Source organism: Phytophthora sojae (genome assembly GCF_000149755.1).
Source record: "Phytophthora sojae unplaced genomic scaffold PHYSOscaffold_4, whole genome shotgun sequence".
In the NCBI taxonomy this organism is placed as follows: Eukaryota; Oomycota; class Peronosporomycetes; order Peronosporales; family Peronosporaceae; genus Phytophthora; species Phytophthora sojae.
The window spans coordinates 6,163,441-6,178,477 of NW_009258118.1; the positions used below are offsets into that span (position 1 = coordinate 6,163,441).

At 51.8% G+C, this 15,037-nt stretch overlaps 6 protein-coding genes across 6 annotated transcripts; 2 read left to right on the plus strand and 4 right to left on the minus strand.

Annotated features, from left to right (window-relative positions):
• Positions 1 to 968: 968 nt before the first annotated feature.
• Positions 969 to 2,366, plus strand: PHYSODRAFT_301166 (hypothetical protein; the record flags this gene model as incomplete). The annotated part of the gene is made up of 2 exons (XM_009529325.1): positions 969 to 1,185; positions 1,303 to 2,366. The coding sequence occupies 2 exons, from the start codon at positions 969 to 971 to the stop codon at positions 2,364 to 2,366; spliced, it is 1,281 nt and encodes a 426-aa protein (XP_009527620.1).
• Positions 2,367 to 2,570: 204 nt separating this feature from the next.
• On the minus strand, positions 2,571 to 3,467 carry PHYSODRAFT_360665 (hypothetical protein; the record flags this gene model as incomplete). The annotated part of the gene is made up of 1 exon (XM_009529326.1): positions 2,571 to 3,467. One exon carries the CDS (start codon positions 3,465 to 3,467, stop codon positions 2,571 to 2,573), a length of 897 nt encoding a protein of 298 aa, XP_009527621.1.
• Positions 3,468 to 7,770: 4,303 nt separating this feature from the next.
• Positions 7,771 to 9,050, minus strand: PHYSODRAFT_286088 (hypothetical protein; the record flags this gene model as incomplete). The annotated part of the gene is given in 4 exon segments (XM_009529327.1): positions 7,771 to 7,885; positions 8,479 to 8,630; positions 8,736 to 8,994; positions 9,012 to 9,050. Coding segments are annotated over 3 exon segments (292 nt in total), but the record flags the coding sequence as incomplete, so codon positions are not given.
• Positions 9,051 to 9,813: 763 nt separating this feature from the next.
• PHYSODRAFT_332322 (hypothetical protein) lies at positions 9,814 to 10,638 on the plus strand (the record flags this gene model as incomplete). Its single annotated transcript, XM_009529328.1, has 1 exon — positions 9,814 to 10,638. One exon carries the CDS (start codon positions 9,814 to 9,816, stop codon positions 10,636 to 10,638), a length of 825 nt encoding a protein of 274 aa, XP_009527623.1.
• A 279-nt stretch (positions 10,639 to 10,917) lies between these two features.
• Positions 10,918 to 12,504, minus strand: PHYSODRAFT_301169 (hypothetical protein; the record flags this gene model as incomplete). Its single annotated transcript, XM_009529329.1, has 5 exons — positions 10,918 to 10,938; positions 10,964 to 11,159; positions 11,186 to 11,609; positions 11,795 to 12,197; positions 12,235 to 12,504. 5 exons carry the CDS (start codon positions 12,502 to 12,504, stop codon positions 10,918 to 10,920), a joined length of 1,314 nt encoding a protein of 437 aa, XP_009527624.1.
• Positions 12,505 to 12,766: 262 nt separating this feature from the next.
• On the minus strand, positions 12,767 to 14,869 carry PHYSODRAFT_301170 (hypothetical protein; the record flags this gene model as incomplete). The annotated part of the gene is made up of 5 exons (XM_009529330.1): positions 12,767 to 13,545; positions 13,607 to 13,716; positions 13,755 to 13,989; positions 14,139 to 14,651; positions 14,725 to 14,869. The coding sequence occupies 5 exons, from the start codon at positions 14,867 to 14,869 to the stop codon at positions 12,767 to 12,769; spliced, it is 1,782 nt and encodes a 593-aa protein (XP_009527625.1).
• Between the last annotated feature and the right edge of the window lie 168 nt (positions 14,870 to 15,037).

A 15,037-nucleotide genomic window follows, 5' to 3' on the forward strand; every position in this document is an offset into this window, starting at 1 on the left:
ACGGCGTAAACAGGTCGAGCAGTTGCGTGGCTCGCTGGACTGAAGTGTCCAGTCGGGCTACATGAGGATTTAGTAGGCTCAAGTGCAAGTTTATTCTGTATGTCCACTTCTCCGAGCAGCAGCTGCCTTCTAGAAGCTTCTAGAAGCTGCTTCTCTCGTTTGGAGGCTGGTGAGGCCACGGGCTGGTTACCATCAGACCCAGTGCCTCACCCCCTTCACTTTCGATTCTTCCTAGCAATACACAAAGCCCTACTTCCGTGCGGGTTGGGCCCCGCATCGTTGTGTGTTGTGTTGCTTGAAACCCGGGAAATACTACACTTCGTATCGACCACTTGGAGTCTTCGTATTCGTGGCGGTTACCGACACTTGTCCAAATTCGCTCCAAGAGCGCAAGGGACCCAAAACGGCTCGCTTTGGCGAGTGGGAGCTCGACGGAAGAGTATGCGAACCCAGACACGCAGTCCAGCGCGTGAGGCAGCGCGCCGAATTCCTCCTTCGAGCGGAATAGCAGCTCGACGATGAGCAGTGGCTAGAGTCGACCATGTGCGTCCATTCTTGGTTGGGGAAATACTTCCGTACGTACACCAAATGCATGACAATCTACATACGGTTTTTGACGCTGAAGTTATTATCGTATTTACGGTATCAGGTACGGTACTCGATCGACACGGATCATTTGGCGCCAAAGAGGGCGGGCGGGGCGCGAGAATGCGCCGCCAGCCGACAGCACCAAGCGTGTCTGCAAGACTAACTCTACCAAGCCCAGCAAGACGCACCCCCACCCAACAGCCAACAGGGCAGCGTGAAGAAAACCAGGGCCCCAGTTCCCTCGAAGTACGAAAAGCTACATGGCGCCAATTTCCCAGTGGAGATCGTGGCCTTGCCCCATGTGCTTCAGAGAATCGACGACCTCGCCATGAGGCCGGAGGAGGCCGTGATTGAGGCCGCCAAGGCTCGAGACCGGAAAAATGCTCAAGAAACTCACCAAGAAATTAAATTGTAATGTCTCCGACGCGCTTAAATTTGCAGCTGGCAACGGGCGACACGAACCTGTGCGGTCCCTTCTTCCGGAGGTCATTGGGGACGGAGAGTACACTCTGGACGACGAAGTCCTTGGCATCTTGGAGAGCATGGCGATCACCGCCGCTGAGAACGACCACTACGAGGTTGTGCAGCTGCTGCTGGGTGAAATCATGGAGGAGAGAGAGGACGAACACGAAGGCGAGTTTGTGTATTATGGCTACGAACGAGACATCGAAGAGGGCAAGAGCGACGCAGCCTGAAATGTTCTTGATGCCGCAGCGAGAAATGGACACGTCGATATCGTGGAGCTGGCGGCGGAGTCTGTATCTGACGACGACAACTTGCCTGCTAGTGAACGGAGTGAGGCGTTGTCTAGCGCAAATTCTGGCGGACATGCTGCTGTTGTGGAGTTCCTGGTGGAATGCGAGCAGTTTCAGTGGTGTGTGTTGGGTGCTTTTGATCAAGCGGTCAGCGAGAACCAACAGGAGATCGCCAGGGTAATTTATGACGTGTACCCGCGTTGCAACAAGGGTGCGGACCTGTTCGTCGACTTGGCCGGTGCTGGATACTTGGAAGCCGTGACGTACTTGTACGATAACGGGTTCTGCTCGTCAGGGTCGATTGGGGACGCTTTTGTAAGCACTATATGCTCAACACGAATTACTGTCGCAAACTTCTTGGTCGGCACGGATTCGGTATCCGCTACGGCGTTTAATATGGCATTCAAGAAGGCAGTTCTGGGTGGACGAATCAAATCAACGGAATTCCTTTTCAGTACAGGGCGTGTGCCTCCACAGACCGTCAACACTGTTTTCCCAAAGGTTACCAAGATCAATATGATGAAGCTACTCGCTACGAAACAGCCAGTCTCCTCGAAGGCTATCGTGACCGCATTCCGCAATGCAACATGTCAAGGGCGTTTCGGGTGGGGTACTGATACCGAAGCAATCTTGCGTGAATTGTGTAAGACGAACTGTATCCCATCAGAGGTCTATGGAGAGGGTTTTATGACAGCAGTGAACACCAGATACGGCGGGGATGCGATGGGCAAGGTCTTGTATGACGAATCGCGGATTTCGGAGGAGGTCATTCAAACAGCATTCAAGACAGCTGCCGATATTGGCCATAGCGAGATGGTCAGGTTCCTATTCGACAAGCCAGCTTTACGCCAAGCGGTCAAGCACGACGGATTTGTGAGTGCGGCTCAACACAACCAAGTCGAGGTCGTACAGCTGCTGGCAAGAAGCGCGCAATGGTCGCAAGATGCGTTGACCAGTGCATTCCAGGCCACCAAAAACCAGGCACTGCGGAGGTTTCTTCGAACAAAACTTGGCATCAAGTGAGCGGAAGATTGCTCGCGCCAAAGCATCTCCAAGCGTACTACATAGTGGAGGCACATTGACGACTTCTTTTATTTCTTTCACGTGTGTAATCCTGTGAATACACGATGTATAGCAAAGCCCAACTCGTATTCGTTGTTTTCCAAGAACTAACACAAAGACGTCTTCTCTCGTAACACTACTGGGGTCTGTAGGCCCCCTAGCTCGCTACTGCGGCGTCTCGGTGTCCCCCTCAAGAGAAGTTTGGCCTGTACCGACCAAAAAGCTCACGACAGAGGGGCAGTTGTTGGCGGTTGCTTGGGTATGAGCCTTGCTTATCAGTTGCGAGTCAATATGCCCTCTGGAATGCATATACTCGACTGCATCTCTGCGTCCCCTCCCCGCCATTTCCACAAACAAGTTTTCTCCCTCATCCAGCTCCGAATAGAGCTCATAAATGCGTTCAGCAACTTCGTGCTGCTCCTTATTCATCGCCTCCACAAACGCGCTGCCAAAGTCGCAATGAAAATCCTCCAAACCGAGCAGAAACGTCACCACTTCAGCATGCCCACCGTCGATTGCCTTTATCAGTGCAGGAGTGCACTCCCGATCAAACTCTTCGGACGAAATCAATTGCTCAGCTGTAAGTTTCACAATATCGAGGTATCCGCGTGCAGCGCCCACGTGGAATGCCGCCCAAAACAACTCTTCATTGATCTCTCCGTCGCACTCCAGCGCATAGAGCAGGAAGTCTACCACCTCTGCGTGGCCATTTCTAGCGGCGGGGATCACAGCCTCTGAGATTAATTCTCGTCCTGGAATATCGAGGAGTTTCTCGTCGTCATCGGGTTCGCATAGCGCGTCTCGAAGCAGCACGACGCAGTCGTAGTGGCCATTAGCAGCTGCAGCCATCATGGCTTCCGTCAAGTTATCCTCGAACGTCTGCAGAAGTTCCTCCAGTCGGGTAGCATCCCCTGCTGCTGCGGCTTGAACGATGGCTTCGCATGGGGGAGGAGGGGCGAGGTCGGCGTCCACTGTGGTGCGAGGGCGCTTGACGTCCTCGTCGTCGCTGGTGAGGTCAATGACGGTCGGCCGAGCTCGCTTGCTATTAGGGGTCGCGGCCATCGCCTTTCGGAATATTTTTTTTGTTCTGGGCGCCCTTTCGGGGTTATTTATTTTTGCAAAAATAGGTAATACCTTTTGTGCTGATATGTTATGCATACAGAGAGTGGCGGCAATAAGAAAGGGTCAACAGCTTATAATTTCGACAACACATATCTATTGAATTATACAGGGCCTCTATTAAGGTACTGAGTTTGTCAAAGTGATGTGGCATACACACAGCAGTAGAAGTTCCCGCGCATTTTTCAAAATCCAAGGATGACTCCGTGCAGACGAAGTGGTCAGCCACTGCGTGGGCATCAACGGCCGTTGCGCTCCAGCGCCCCAGTGCTCCCGTCACACCTACTTTCTCGTCCCCATTGCCCCGCAAACTGCCGCTAAGGAAGATCATGAGCGCCTGCAGGTTGATGCCGGGGTGTTGTCCACTGCACATGTTGGGTTTGCACAAGCTCAGCGAAATGAAACACACCGCCGAGACGTAGCTACAGTAATGTGCGGTGGCCATGGACATGCAGGGCGTCGTGGTGAGTCGCAGCCAGTTCATTTGAAGGTCGTGCGCCTCAGGAAGACGAGTACGACGACGATGCCTAGCGTCGAAGTCCATCGTCGATCGGGCCAAGTAATAACGTACCTAATGTGTTTCATTTATTTCGTTAAGTCAATACGTTTAAAGCTCCGTAAGATTTTATTTGACTTGATTATTGTATATACCTTCAATACTTTAATCGTTGAACCCTTTCTTATTGCCGCTACTCTGTATTTTCGGATGTAGCACAATGGATTGGGAATGCAAGGAAGTGTGTATAGTGTAGTAAGCAGGACGCTTTTTCAGCCCCGACAGACTGGCGAAGTGGACTTTACACCAGGGCGAGAAGGACAATGAAGCGGAGACATGCACCTTAACAGCGGACCCGGAGCGACTTTACAAGCGAGCCAAGGCTCGGTCATGTGGCAGCGGCGGCAGCCAGAACAGCGTAACGGACAAGGGCGCGAGGTGACCAAGCGGCGACGACACGGAAAGATCGCAGCAGCAGCCAGCAGGATGACTACAGAAGGGGTGAGCAGCACGACTCTGAGTGCAGGCTACCATGACATCCGGCAAGGGGTGGCAATTGTGTGGCTGAGCCGTGCTGGCAAGCGTCGCTGTCGAAGATCGCCCGCCCAAACGCCGCGCTCAACAGAGAACAAGGCCGGCGAGTCGAGCAGAGGGCGCTCAGTCTAAGATCTGCGGAGTTGACGGCAAGTCGAAGACGCACAAGAGCGCGAGCTGCCGAGCTAGCGCCCAGCAAGACATTGCGCCGGTCTGGTGTAGTGTCAGAAACACGCTAAGAAGAAATACACTTGCGTTACCTGAGCCACATCTACTTGAGCCAACTAGAGGAGGACTAGTGAAGAAGCCACTGTCGAAGCAAGTCGCGTTACAGCAACTGCAGCAGAAGCGGAGGTCGGCTGAAGCAAGCCAGAGTCGCCGAACTACTGGTGACCTGCATCGACAGGCCCCACGGAAGAAGACCGTCGGAAGGGAGAACACGAAGGCTGTGCGTGCACGTGGGCACGGTCTACACAAGTGATCGCTCCAGCCAGCTATAGCCTCTCTGGGCCTAAAGAAGAAGCAAAGGGTCGAGAGCACGTGCAATCAGTACCTGGGACGATTTCGGCGATAGTAAAGCTTTATCTACCCAGTAGATATTGTACATTGCATCAGTAGTTGAGCTGTCGCCGTTAGCCACCGGAGACCTCGGAGCTGTAGTGACGAGATCCGGGCAAGGTACAGGTGGTACGAGAATCCAGCTCGGATCACGCCAGGAACAAGACCGGAAGAGCTGAGTCTGGCGGTCACGTGCACTGCGTCACAAGTTGCTGATGAGGCCTGTGTAGGGTGTGTTTTGGGTGGACTCGACCACTGTGTGTGAGCCACACGGCTGAGATGCCGTGTGCTCTCTGGTCGACGGAACGCTGGCGTGGCTTCCAAACCGAAGGCTGCAATACAGGATCTTGCAGAGCAGCCAATCCGGTTAGTCCATGGGGGTTTTGTAGCCAAAGGCTTTCCTCCGGAGTTCACAGTCACAGAAGCTCAATAAAACACGATCGCCTCTGGTGGTCACTTTGCGATTTGCATCTTGCCACACAAGTCATCTCTCCTACCTACTTGCAGTCTCCTACGCTAATCTCCTAAGTGCTCAAGAGCCGACTCCTCGAAACTCTTAGGTGGTAGCTGGAAAGCAGGGGTACCTTACTGTGTGCTTGTGCTAACCACTTAGTGGCAAGTTTTGTTTTAGAAGTTCGGAAGTCAATCGGACGTAAACACATTATGAAATTTGCGATCAAGTTGGTGGTCTGCTGGCGCGACGTACAAGATGGAATACCACAGAGGCATCGATCTCTCTTTGTTTGTCTGTTGCTAGAATCATTTGCCGCGTATCGTCCGTGGATTACTGGGATTCCCAACGAGGAAAAAATATTCCTCATGAAACAAAGCGCCCGAATCTTGGCATCGCTATCAGCTTTGTAGCTTGGTTCGAAGACTGAGACGCCTTGGCCGTCGTCATCATCATCATCATCACTATCCTCGTAGTCGCTCTCCTCTTTTGGAGGACTTTGAAACTTGTCAAGGAAAAATACACACAGTCGTCCATTCACTCGCCGACGTTTCAACGCAATCAAGACGCCATCACGCGTTCGCGGCCCAGTAAAGTGGTTCGCTCCCGTCAACATTGCTAGGATGAGCGCATACGTGTACAGCCACGGTTGGTATAGAATATCCGACACGAAAGCGCTGTCGACCTCCAGCATATCGCTCTCCACACAACGCATGAACGCAGCAGAGCGGAGGCAGTTCGGGTTTCGCTTAAGCGAGGGTTCTCCGCAGATGATGTAGAACAAGTCAAGTTCCTTACGAGCCATCAAATTGTAAGCCATTTGCGATTTCTCCGTTTCAGTGGAACAAACGAGAACAATGCAAGGTGTTTTGGGCGCACCATGTTTGCTCAATCTCCCAATAGTTGCAACAAGCTCGTCCACAACATGGAGTTTCTTCATCAACCTGATTCTCTCTAACCCAAATGCACTGAGAGCAGGATCGTTCTTTCTCATTCCAATCATAACATCCGCTACACAGTCTGAAGACTGGGCCACCACGCGAAATGAGGGCACATTACTCTGGAAGATCAGACACTCCAACTCCACCTTCGATACTAGAAGATCAATCCATCCATCAGTCACAGTCAAATCGAAGCCTGATTGACAAAATACGAGTCTTTTTTATTTTCTTGCTAGATGTATTTGGATTATACCTGGAGTGAGTGAGAGAGAGAGATTCAGACATTCAACCTCCCGTAGTTGTCAGTCCAACTTTTCGTGGCCGATGACTTCGCGCGAAAAAAACTAAGTGTGTATGCCCAAGCTCGAAGTAAGCGGAATCAACACGAAGGATCGTGGGGAGGTTTCAAGACTGGGTGAAATGTTCAGCCCACTATCCCCGACTCGAGAATAGCCGCTTTCCAGCTGAAATCTGCGCCCGGCGAGTTTGATCCTCTCTGCGGAGTTGCGTGGGAAGTTCTCGACACAGCCGCAGGCAGTGGACATCTAGACATTGTGGAGTTTGCACACGATATTGCCCTATGTGAAGAGTACAGCGAACCCGAGGATATCTCAAGTGAGGCGCTGTTCAATGCAATCCGGGGGCGCCATATTTCTGTCGTGAACTTTCTATTTTCTCACTCAGAGAATGTTTGGGACCTCAGAAGGGCGTAGTCGCAAAAGGCTTATTATTTGTTGCAACGCCAATTTCTAAGGCCTATCTCGCGAACAATTCTGAGTCGATAGAAAATTTGCTTGTTAAACTGGCGGAGCTCGGGTACCTACACAGCGTGTCGTACTTGTACAATCAAGGCCACTATGGCCCGGAAACGATCGGCGACGCCTTTGTCGGTGTCGCGATATGCGATAACGATTGATGTACTTGAGTTTTTACTGTCAACTGGGCGAGTTGCATCTAGCGCGTTCGACAAAGGCTTTGAGATAGCGGCAAGTCGCGGATCTGCCGAAGCGACGCTACGTTTATACAGTGAACAGCGTGCTACCGTCGCATCGGTCAGGCGCGCCTTCGAAAGCGCAGGCAGCGTCACTATCTCCAGATTTCTGTATGAGCAGGAGAAGTTTCCGGCTGAATCTGTGGTTGCTGCATTCCAAGATTCAGCTCGCCAAGGACGTCGCCTTTGGTACGTGAGCGAGGAGGAACGCATCCGCATCATGAGGTTTTTGTGCACTAGAACTCATATCCCAGTCGAACTGATTGTCGAAAAATATTTTTTTCAAAAATTTATTTTCGAGGATTAGTACAGACCAATGTGGATTTAGTCCACAGCAAACATCTAAGTTCCATACTCCATGGGCTCGCTACGAATAGCAGCTGCGACAGACAGCGCACAGTGTCGCGCCATCTTGTTAACAAGGCGCATGTCAATGCAAGGCATGCAGTGCTCCGCGGCTTTCTCGAGCAGTCGCATTCTGCGCTCCGTCTTCTGGCCGTGCGGCACGTTGATCATCTCATCGTGGCTCAATCCCAGATACGCCTTGAAGCGAGCTTATAAAACGCTAAAGCAACCTGCACAATAATACATTGTATCGCCTCAGTACCTCTAAGTATATCGCACCAAAAGATAAGCTAACCGTACCTTCGATCGGGTTACACATAGGCGAGTACGGCCCTAGGCGTAGCTACTCCAGATCCGCCCGCTGTTGGACGAGATCCTCCGTCTGGCAGTGGGCAGGCGCATTGTCCAGGACGATGACGATGGTCTTGCCGAGAAAGTGGTCGCGGTACACGTCGCGGGCCTTGACCGCGTCGTATACCTCGTCCACAAACTCGGCATTGACCTCCATCTTGATGCTGCCACGACGCGTGGCGTAGTGCACGAGACCGACTTCGGGGGAAACTGCGCACTGCACCTGTAAGTTAGCCCCCTTAGAGGGAGGGAGCTTGACGATAGCGCGTTGTCCGACAGGAGCGCGGCCTTGCGCCGCTTACAGTACAGGTTGTAGTTGGTCTCGTCATAATACACGATAAAAGCACCGTTCCGCTCATGCTTCAGCAACGCTTCACCAAACACCCATCCTCTTCTCGATATTTACAGCATTATTGCAGGTCTCGGGCTCTACGCGAACCTATCACAGGGAACATACTTAGTAGAGTAGATGGTAAAAGTGATAGCATAATAACTTGAAGGCGTACCTGCTTAACAGTGTAAAGCTTATCGCAAAGCTTCTTACTGATCAACGAAGTGCTGATGTGCACCCTGAAGTCGAACGCAAGCATTTCCTGCATCTGCACGAGTGTGTACTGGCAGTTGTCTTCCAGGTAGCACACGACAGCTTCCTCCATTTCTGGAGTACACTTCGTGCACGCCGCCCGCGCGCCGCCTCTCTTCTTGACATCAGCGGCTTGGCGCTGGACGATGTTGCGGGCAGTAGTGGGAGGGATGCCGTTGCAGTCGGCAACCAGCACCCAGTCACGCCCTTCTCGGTGTGCATCGAGCGCACGCTTGCGGGCCGCAAGCCCATGCTTCGGCTCTTGGGGCATGTTGCCGGCGGAGACAGTCTGTTACTGACCAGTGATTTGAGTTTGCTCTGCACTAAATCCACATTGCTCTAAATACTAATTTCAGAAATTATTTTCCGATTTTTGGATGGGTACTTAAGTTACTTCACACCGTTTTGTCTTACACTGCTGCCAACTTGGATTGGCAAAGGTGTAGTCAAGACGGATTTGTGTGGTGAGGACGCTATCTCCAAGTTATGGAACCTTTGTGAAAAGGCTGAAGATCAGGCCGACAGCCACCAGTAACAAGTAGTACACAATGGAAGGCTCGTTGTGATTCAGTATTTTATAACTAATTGTTGTGTTTTACTATAAGTTTTTACTTCTATGTTGTTTATATTGAGCGTGCTTAATAATTTCAGGCGCTTTTCGATACGATCGAAAGAATGAAATCAATGAATTTGATAAACCACGAGGAAGCTACGTAAGAGGAGGTGGATAAATAATTTTTCTGTGAAGGCAGGCGACTCACTCACCTGAAACCAAGAAAACTACACTGAAGTACGCAATTACAAGATCGGAACTTTGTTTTTCACTACGCTTGCCAGCGGAAATTCTAGTTAAAACACCTGTTCACTAGCGACACAAAGCTATACGATGCTTAGTACACACGAAAGGCTGGAACCGTAATGACTCATTTCGGCGAAAATAAATCTTAAGGACACGGAAAAACGCTAGACTGGATGTCTATCCCTTGCACTTCAACATCGATGCCCTCAGTTGTCATTTCGCCGGTCCAAGCACAGAGCCATGGGCAAGCCAAAGAATCCCCACCCGACGGACATCGTGAAGCGGACCGACACTCAAGCCATCCACCTTCCGCACGTTCACCTCGAGGCCGTCACGCAAGTTGTCACCAAACCGACTCCACCGTCCCCAATTTCGGCGATTGTCCAAGCTGCAGCGACTGGGAACATTTCGTGGCTCTGGAAGTTACTGCAAGCCTTTAACGGGGACATGGCAGACGCTGTCGCGGCGGCAGCGTCCAACGGCCACTGCGACTGCGTCGCTCTGCTTCAGAGTTACCTCATCAACTTTGATGCCCCGAAGGCCCGGCAGGTTATGAGGGAGGGGATGGCGCCTGCCGCCGCCAATGGCCACATCGGTATCGTGCTGTTCCTTCTCAAGGGCGTGGCTCCTGACGACGAAGTGGATGGCGACGCAGTCTGGATCGCGTTGCTCGAGGCCGCTGCTAACGGGTTCGTCGAGATTTTGGAGCTTACAGCGAGTTATGTGTCGCCACGGGACGCGAACTTCGAGCTCAACGTCGCGAGGGCGATGTCGAACGCGATATCGGGCGGGTTCATCGACGTGGTGGTGTTTCTCTTGACTTGGGAGAAGTGGGACGCCGACTTTGCCAAGACATTCGAGAAGGCCATGGCCACCGAGCAGCACGCGGTGGCGAAGAAGATTTACGAAATCTATTCGCGAGTGAAGGTGGGAGGGAACTTGCTGGTTGATATGGCGGCACGTGGGAGGTTGGACGCCGTGAAGTACCTGTACGACCGAGGTTGCACGTCCAAGCTTTCCAGCACGCCGACACCAGCAAGGCCACGCCGGTTGTCACGTTCTTGAGAGCTGCCATTGCAGGCATCTGCGGCAGCAATTCGGGATGAGGCAGTCGCTTAGTTTTTCCTCGCCGTTGTGGAGGGCCCTCAACGCGGTGTCAGTAATAATTACCTGCATTAGCATGGCGTAGTGAGAATGAGGCACGGAGGGCGGCTGCGGGGTTTATTAAGAAAAAATAGCAAAGATGTTCGTTGAGTTTTTCCAGAAGAAATCGCTTGAGAACTTGACGCCTTGTGGCCTTGTAAGCTCTAGTCAGAACATCTTTGGGCCATTCTCCACATCTTCCTAACTGCTGGACGATCTCCACTTGGTCATTTTGAGTGGCACTCACCATGGCTTCGTGCTTGATCGCTTGAGTTAACGCTGGCTTGTCGAATAAAATCTCTACCATCTTGGTGTGACCAGTATCCGCCGCTGTCTTGAATGCGGTACGAATTACTTCCGCTGAGATGCGCGATTCATCGTACAAGAGCATGGCCATCGCATCCCCACCATAACTCTCTTTCACCGCGGCCATGAAACCACGTCTGATGGGATGCAGCTTTGCTTGTACAAGAAGCGCAAAATGGCTTCAGTGTCTGTTTTCCAGCCGAAGTATCCTTTTGAAGTGGCATTGCGAAATGCTGCCACGACCGCTTTCGTTGTGATAGGCTGTTTCTTAGCGAGAAGCTTCAGCACTTTGATCTTCGTCACTTTTCCAAAGACTTTGTTGACCAATTGTGGTGAGGCACGTCCCTTGCTGAATAGGAACTCCATTGAATCAATCCATCCCTCAAGGGCTGCTCTTTTAAAGGCCTTGCCAAAAGCTGCTGCAGATACCAAGTCGGTATCGAGCAAGAAGTTGGCGACAGCGGTATAATTAGGAGTCATGGTGCTTGCAAAAGCCTCTCCAACCGACTCCGACGTGCAGAACCCGTTATCGTACAAGAACTTGACAGCTCCCAAGTATCCAGCACCAGCCAAGTGGATGAACAAGTCTGCGCCATTGTTGCACCGCGGATACACGTCGTAAATTACCTTCGCGATCTCGTGTTGGTCCTCATTGGCCGCTTGGTCAAAGGCCCCCAACTCATCCCACTGAAACTGGTCGCATTCCAGAAGGAACTCCACAACAGCAGCATGTCCGCCAGAAATGCGTTAGTCAACGCTTCACTCAGCTCACTGGCAGGCATGTACTCGTCCTCTGTAGCACACCCCGCCGCTAGCTCCACGATATCGACGTGTCCAGCTTCCGCCGCTGCATCCAGAACGTGCCATGCGGCGGAATTCTTGTTATCTTCGATGTCTCGTTCGTAGCCATAATACACAAACTCGCCTTCGTGTTCATCCTCTCTCTCCGCTAGAATTTCAGTCAAGAGCAGGCCCACAACCTGGTAGTGGCCGTTGCCGGCAGCAGTCACAGCCATGCTCTCCAAGTCACTCAGCACCCGATCTTCCAGATTGTATCCGTCGTCCCCAATGACCTCCGGAAGAAGGAACCGCACAGCATCGTGCCGCCCCTTGCCAGCTGCAAATTTAAGCGCGTCGGAGACATTACAATTTAATTTCTTGGTGAGTTTCTTGAGCTTTTTTCCGGTCTCGAGCCTTGGCGGCCTCAATCACGGCCTCCTCCGGCCTCATGGCGAGGTCGTCGATTCTCTGAAGCACATGGGGCAAGGCCACGATCTCCACTGGGAAAGTGGCGCCATGTAGCTTTTCGTACTTCGAGGGAACTGGGGCCCTTGTTTTCTTCACGCTGCCCTGTTGGCTGTTGGTCTGGGGGTGCGTCTTGCTGGGCTTGGTAGAGTTAGTCTTGCAGACACGCTTGGTGGTGTTGGCTGGCGGCGTATTCTCGCGCCCCGCCCGCTTCAGGGATCGAGTGGTCACAGCCATTTTTCCCTTTTGGCGCGAAAGGATCGTGCTCGCAGGATGGTGGTGAATACGATAGCTTTCTCAACCTGCTACGAGCGAACAAATACAATTGAAGATAAACGCAAGTTTGATAAAGCTCTTGCTCAATGTAGTGGCGGGAGCTTGACCTCAGATAGAGAGCAGTGGAACAAGGGTGTTGAAATGGTTTCATGTCATTTCGATTCATCGGAAGCAAGCTAACCGTGAATTCTTTGAGGTGGCTACTGTAGTGTGTGGGGAAACATTAGCCCACCAACGTAATTGCGTCTGCAGAGGACAGAATGTAAATGCCAAGCAAAACGAGTGCGATCGGAACGATGTAATCGCCGTGTTTTTCAATAAACTGCACCACGATGCGGAACGAGACGAAACTCCCCGCAGCGTAAATCCATGCGACCACAAGTGCGTAGAAAACACCCACAGTCAGAGCTATATCGCCGACACCGTAGGCCACTAAGCCAGGAACGTACACCGCCACGTTGTCCCCTCCGTTACCGAGTGCCACAGCTGCTATCATCAACGATTCAGCCGTAAGAAATGAGCACGCCCCCCTATCGGATCCCAACACTCGAAGCACAATCCTCGTCCAAGATAGCTCTTCTTCAATATCAATCACGTTAGACGTGGAAGTCATTGCTTGATCTCCTCCTTTAGAGCCTGGTGTAGCCTTCGTAGTCGCGAAGAAAGTCTGCAATTGGTCACTCCGTGACTCTATCGCGCAATCTACTCCACTATCGTGATCTCCTTTCCCCTGTGGCTGCAAATTCGCATTTCTCACAGTCAAAGGTGGCACTGAATTTTGTTGGTGGTGGCTGCTTTCGCCTTCTTTAAGAGTGTCATTAACCGTCTTCCACCACTCCCGCATTCGCTTCAGCCCCATCCATAGAGGCACAACGCCCAAGAGCCCTGAGTAGCGAGGCTGCAGCTGTGACCCGATAACTCCAAAGAGACTCACCGCCATGATAATGGAGAACCCTAGAAGCTGCCCGAACCAAACGTCTTGAGCCCGGAGTCCGCCTCTACCTTCGGCAGCATTAGCGAAGTAAACGATCAAAACAAGCGCGTCGTCAATATTGGTGCTCACAAACATCATAACCGCCGACGAGATCACGCCCCAGGCCCCCATCTTCTTGTACGTGTAGCGGTTGTGAATGTGAACTGCGACAGCGGACTAATAATATCTCGGAAGTCGGTCTAGAGAAATGAATTAAACTTGATTTAGGCAGACTTACACTAAGCTTAGTACATCGGCAGACCACAAAATGTAGATACCGAGAAACACAAGGGCGACAGGAATGAGGTAATCGCCATACTTCTCAATAAACTCGGCCACGAAGCGGAAGGGTACGAACGCCGCGGCTGCATACAACCACAGAGCCAGCAGCACGTAGAAAATCGCGACTGTCAGCACGATCTCGCCAGCATCATACGTCACGAGACCCGGAATATAAACGGCAACGTTGTCGCCTCCATTCGCAAGCGTCACAGCCACCAGCTTCATCGAATGGACACTGAAAACGGACGATCACCACGGACTGTGAGTCTTTTTCTCCAAACTCACTCCGGGTAAACCCTCTTCGACATCTTCTACGCCACCCGACGGAGTAAGCACTTACAATCAGGATGGTCTTGACAGCACTTCAGCGTCTCCACATTTCGCTCTCTGGATGATGAGCTCTCTTGGGCTTTTGGGGTCACTTCGTGTAGCTGATAATTACCAATGGGCTCATTGATGGAGGCGATGTTGATCTTCATTAGAGCTTGCCCGCTGGTTCTTTCTTCTCGGACACTGCTCTCCGTCGAATTGCAACGAGGATCAATAGAATTGTGGTCTCCACTGCTTTCTTTGTCCTTCTTGCACCAGTCTTTCATCCGCCACAGGCCCATCAGCAGCGGCACGAAACCCAGGAGTCCAGAGTAGTGAGGAGGTAGAAAAGACCCGACGAACGTCCCGACGAAGCTGAGGACCATGATGATGGAGAACCCGAGAAACTGTTCGATCCAGACGTGCCGCGGTTGGAGACCGTCTTTGCCCTCCGCAGCGTTGGCGAAGTACTCGACGAGGACAAGGGCATCATCGATGTTGGTGCTGGCGAACATGCCGAGGCGACGACTCCCAGGAGACCCATCTCTTACCAGCAGTTTCCCAGTGTTGGGTCAAAAGGCTTCATGCAGATGTTTGATGTGGTGCACGTTACTTACATATTGGCATGGCATACGCAATTTGTTTAGCTTTCCTGCGTATACATGTATCACTACTGAACAGTAATTCATGATTCGTACAAGCAACACGCAGCATGAAACGGCAGTAGGTGACAATACAACCCATGCAGAGGCTTATCATCATTTTTGGCTGCACCAATGCAAGTCACCAGCGTGGGTTGCATACGAATGTGACCCATGTTCCTGTTGTCTTCATTTGTAGCCTTGAATAATGTGTTCCTGTTAAAGGCGTTCCTACCAGCAAGCTTCACATCCAAATATATCCATCTCAACAGAATGAATCACATCTAGA